The 4,732-nt window shown below is 27.5% G+C and overlaps 1 protein-coding gene across 3 annotated transcripts; it reads right to left on the bottom strand.

Moving 5' to 3' along the window:
* Positions 1-663: 663 nt before the first annotated feature.
* On the bottom strand, positions 664-4,732 carry LOC105677028 (uncharacterized). 3 transcript variants are annotated; one of them, XM_067352319.1, is made up of 6 exons: positions 4,654-4,732; positions 3,290-3,506; positions 2,679-3,096; positions 1,954-2,101; positions 1,422-1,584; positions 664-1,349 (listed from the first exon to the last, which is right to left on the bottom strand). In XM_067352319.1, exons 3-6 carry the CDS (start codon positions 3,005-3,007, stop codon positions 1,039-1,041), a joined length of 951 nt encoding a protein of 316 aa, XP_067208420.1. In that variant the 5' UTR covers positions 3,008-3,096; positions 3,290-3,506; positions 4,654-4,732; the 3' UTR covers positions 664-1,038. The 3 variants fall into 3 exon arrangements, with proteins under 3 accessions (XP_067208420.1, XP_067208421.1, XP_012230754.2); XM_067352320.1 differs by having other exon boundaries at positions 2,679-2,939; XM_012375331.2 differs by lacking the exons at positions 3,290-3,506; positions 4,654-4,732 and having other exon boundaries at positions 2,679-3,283.

Below are 4,732 nucleotides of genomic sequence, written 5' to 3'. Positions count from 1 at the left end.
TGCTTGAAATTGCTTTATTAAAGTTGCCTTCAATATTGAGGAAAGCGGCTTCCGATTTTGTCTATTGGATTGTCGATTTTTATTGCTAGGAACAGTTACAAGCAACTTGATGGCAACAGTTGCCTTCTTACGAATCAGTCATATAATAGATTGTTGGAAATCATATGGCAACATGACGGAAATAGTTTCCACCTAAAATCTTAATTCCATTAGTTGCTAATAATCTGACGATAATTTGAAGGAAACCGTTGCCGTTAAAAAAAGACTCATCTGAGACATTGATTGTGTATCATGCAATATATATAGTGAAAATTACTAAAATGAGCAAATTTATTAATGTATCTGTGATTTGAGAGTCAATTCTGTATCATGAAATGTAGTGAAAATTACAGAAATAAAAAAAATTACTAAAAAGAAAATTTACTAAAAAGTATATAATCTTATTGTTTAATAAGTAATAAAATTGCTTACTTTTTGTAATTTTTACTACATTGCATGAATACAGAATACAAAATCGACTCCTAAATTACAGATGCATTCATTGCATACAGATGCATAAATTTGCTCATTTTTGTAATTTTTATTATGTTGCATGACACAATCAATATCCTGGTAAGATTTTGGTAGGCTATCAAGGTCATGCTTCACAATAATTAACCATAATTATATAATTGGATTCAAAAGTTTATTTAAAAAGTATCTTTTCAACATTCTTTTAGAATTTTCTTTATTAATGATTGCCCATATTCTGGGAAAATAAAATTTTTATAGCTATTATATATTTTATTGCTACCCAATTAAATAATAAGTGTCCTTACAAAATTAAATTAGACTTTCCAAACACTTTACAAAAAAAATAACACACTTATTGGCCAATCCAACACTATATAAATGAATATTTGTATCTACGCATTTTTTATATAAAATATATTTATGAAAATAAGAATGCACGTTAACAACATAAAAGAAACCGAAAATAAGAATGCACGTTAACAACATAAAAGAAACCGAAAAGATAACTTTAAGATAAAGATAACTTTATGAATCATTTGATGAGTGCTCATTTTCATTGCTGTCATTTTCTACGTCTGTAACGTTATGTTCATTTTCTGAATTTCTATTATCCCCGTCGTTATCATCATTTTCTGAATTTCTATTATCCCCGTCGTTATCATCATTATATAATGCATCTGCAGTTGCCTGCAAATTTCTCCGATTTCCTTGTACACCTGGATGTCTACCTCTGGCATTCCGGAATCGTTGTTTGGCAATTTTCAAGGATGCGACGATATTTTTTTGGAATTCTTCTCTGGTTGGTTTAGGATAATACCTATTTGACGCTACGGCTTCTGAAAAATAATCAATATTATAATCAATATTGTACACACAGTGGACTAACAAATATACACAAATATACATACGGTAAATCGCTTGACATAAAATTGTATTATAGAATGGGAATTTAATATCATTAATTCCCCACCATGTCATTTGTCCGGCTACTTGCATCGTTAAAGCTTCTTTTATACATTGATGCACGCTATCTTTTAATGTTATGCAGTTTAAAAATTTAAAGTACTGTACCTATAAACATACAAATTATTGCAATAAAAGTAAAAAAGGTTAATCAATAAAGAGATAAGTTAGTTACATGCTATTTAATATTCTGAATTATGTATATGTGTAAAAGAATAATTCCGCAAACGTTTCGATCTGTAATAAAGTTATTTTCGAATACGATGATAGTCATTTAGAAAATAAACATTAAAAATAAATAAATACAATATTAATTAAGACTGATTCTAACAAGATTAACGATTCAAAACTGTCGAGGTATAAAACAAATTCTGAAGATATACAAATTATTACATAATATAAATTGAAATATACATCTATAAAGCAATTTCTTATATATATATGTGTATATTAAATATGAATTAATTTAATATTTACAACTTCTTCATAAACGGCGTTATCCTTTGTAAACATTTGTATTGCTTCTATTGTCGAAAATGGAAGAATTCGCGGCTTTGTAGGAATTGTATTAATAACGTTGCAATCGATTTTTCGCTCTATTGTATTCAATCGTTCATTTGTTCTTCTGAAATTAATTGATTATAATTAGTAATATTAATAAACAATGTGTGTGAAAATACTAAGATAAATATTTAACGGTAATAGTCCATCTAATTGTTTTAATGTGATTAATATTTCATATTCATCAAAACTTTTAAATAGATTGAATGAAACAAGTATATGTTTTTCTGAGAACAAAAATCAAAAATATTATAGATTATAAGAAGTTTCAAATTGAGAAATGTTTAAAAAAAAATTATATATATAACGTAGTAAACATATTAATAAAGTATAATTAGAAGCATATATTCTGAAACCAATCAATGATATCAAAACGATAATAATGTTCAAAATATGTTAGTTATTCTTGCATTCCTTTATTTAGAATCATTCAGAATAAAAAAAGAATATTTCATTACTTATTTAGTCATATTTTTTCAAATATATTTTACAAATTTTTGCTCAGAAGCAAACTTGTAACGTTTAAAAATTTTTATGAACTATTTATTAAAAACTTTTAGAGAGAAAGTAAATATATATTATTCAAAACAGAGTTATTATCTATTTTCAATTTTAGTTAAAATAAGAAAATATATACGTACTGCATTTTATGCTGTAAGTCGCGAAGTATTTCAATTACTTGCGATATTTCATTTTTTTCTCTTGCTATTGGTGCATTATTTTCCAATTGTATTTGATGTGATGGTATAACTTTTTGAAGTGGTTCAATTGATACGGTATTTCCCAATTCTTGTATGTGATATGATTCTTGCACTAATGAATTTGCATTTTCAACATTTGATACAGGTTGACAACATGGTTGTAAATTGTGTAGCAACTGCATCTCATTCTCCAAAGGAATACTATGTGGATAAATGGGTGATGATGTAATATTTTCCGAAACTTCTTTATGTTGTATGTTATTCTTCATTAAATTTCTGTTTAATTCTTGAGTTATATGATGAAAACTGTTTCCATTAATGCCAGATTGTTGTGGTGATATACTTGTTGCATTATTCGCTTTAAATGATTGAAAGTTGTTAATAGTCTGTTGCTGTGCATTTTCTGTAAAATTGTCTGTTGCATTTTGTCCAGTATTATTAGAAACATTTTGTCCAGTAAGAGGTATTGGGTGATATGGTAATCGATGTTTTTGATTATACGTTAGTGTGTATGGAGTATTTTGATAGGTCTTATCAGACATAATGCGTACCCTTGTACAGTTTGAATCCTTATTGAAATTAGAATTACACGGCACATTTTCATTATTCATAACATTATGGATATCTTGTAAAGTAGATGAAACTTTTTTCTTTGCTTTTTCTTCATTAATATACTTAGATTTTTTTTTAACCTTCACTCCTTCTTCGCTCGAAGTAGTTTCGAATCGATGTGGTTTTTTACATAATCTTTTTGGACGATGTATGGATCTAAAAACAAGACAAAAATAATCTAAACATTAATATTGTCAACATAAACATAAAATAGTAATAATACTTTTTCTGTAACAGTAACTGTAATTGTAAAAAATTCCCACAATATTTTAATAAGCACAATATTTTGAGCGCAATATTCATCACGCTATACAGGGTGTCAATTAAGTCCCGGGACGGCTGAATATTTTCTCATGTAAGGTATTTTTGAAAAAGGTCAAGGTCATTTCTGAAGTAATTTTCAACGAGGAATTCAACGGTGACCTTCAATTTGACCTTGAGCTTGACCTTCAAGGTCATTTCAAGGTTAGGTTAGGTTTTTTAAATAGAAACCCCTATTTTTGATTCCAAAATCTAATAGCTGGTGTCAAGAGCTTTTCAAAACACTATAATGAAGTTATTTTTCATTAAGTACTTTTCGAGTTATGAGGCTTGTAAATTACAGTATTTTGACATAAAATACAAAATATCTTGTAAAACATTTAATTTTTGGGAATCTTACTTTAATACTTTTATGCATAAAATAATAAGACGAATCAATTGGTATAAAGAAAACACATAGTTGCTTTCAAGAAAAAGTATGTAGTTTGCATGTATGCAAACTACATACTTTTTCTTGAAAGCAACTATGTGTTTTCTTTATACCAATTGATTCGTCTTATTATTTTATGCATAAAAGTATTAAAGTAAGATTCCCAAAAATTAAATGTTTTACAAGATATTTTGTATTTTATGTCAAAATACTGTAATTTACAAGCCTCATAACTCGAAAAGTACTTAATGAAAAATAACTTCATTATAGTGTTTTGAAAAGCTCTTGACACCAGCTATTAGATTTTGGAATCAAAAATAGGGGTTTCTATTTAAAAAACCTAACCTAACCTTGAAATGACCTTGAAGGTCAAGCTCAAGGTCAAATTGAAGGTCACCGTTGAATTCCTCGTTGAAAATTACTTCAGAAATGACCTTGACCTTTTTCAAAAATACCTTACATGAGAAAATATTCAGCCGTCCCGGGACTTAATTGACACCCTGTATAAAGATTTGAACAAGCAACATGTATCAAATTCTTGCGAAATAAGTTTGTTAACGACGTGAAAATACATACATGAAAAGTATAAAATGTACATACATATACAATTACCTTTAAATATTTTAAGATGATCGATGTGATATGTGATGTGACAATTTTTTTATGCAAAAAATGTTTATAATCACTTTTG

This window comes from Linepithema humile, chromosome 3 (genome assembly GCF_040581485.1).
Source record: "Linepithema humile isolate Giens D197 chromosome 3, Lhum_UNIL_v1.0, whole genome shotgun sequence".
Taxonomy (NCBI): domain Eukaryota; kingdom Metazoa; phylum Arthropoda; class Insecta; order Hymenoptera; family Formicidae; genus Linepithema; species Linepithema humile.
Note: the sequence above shows the minus strand (reverse complement) of the source record. Positions and strands in the feature narration are given on the sequence as shown.

Bases quoted from the DNA above. Each gene is read 5' to 3' on its own strand.
- LOC105677028 (XM_012375331.2), bottom strand. From the start codon at position 3,280: ATGTCTGATAAGACCTATCAAAATACTCCATACACACTAACGTATAAT. The intron at 1,585-1,953 runs GTAAATATTAAA...GTATGTTTATAG, and splicing joins ACGCCGTTTATGAAGAAGTT to GTACAGTACTTTAAATTTTT. The intron at 1,350-1,421 runs GTATGTATATTT...ATTATTTTTCAG, and splicing joins TTTATGTCAAGCGATTTACC to AAGCCGTAGCGTCAAATAGG.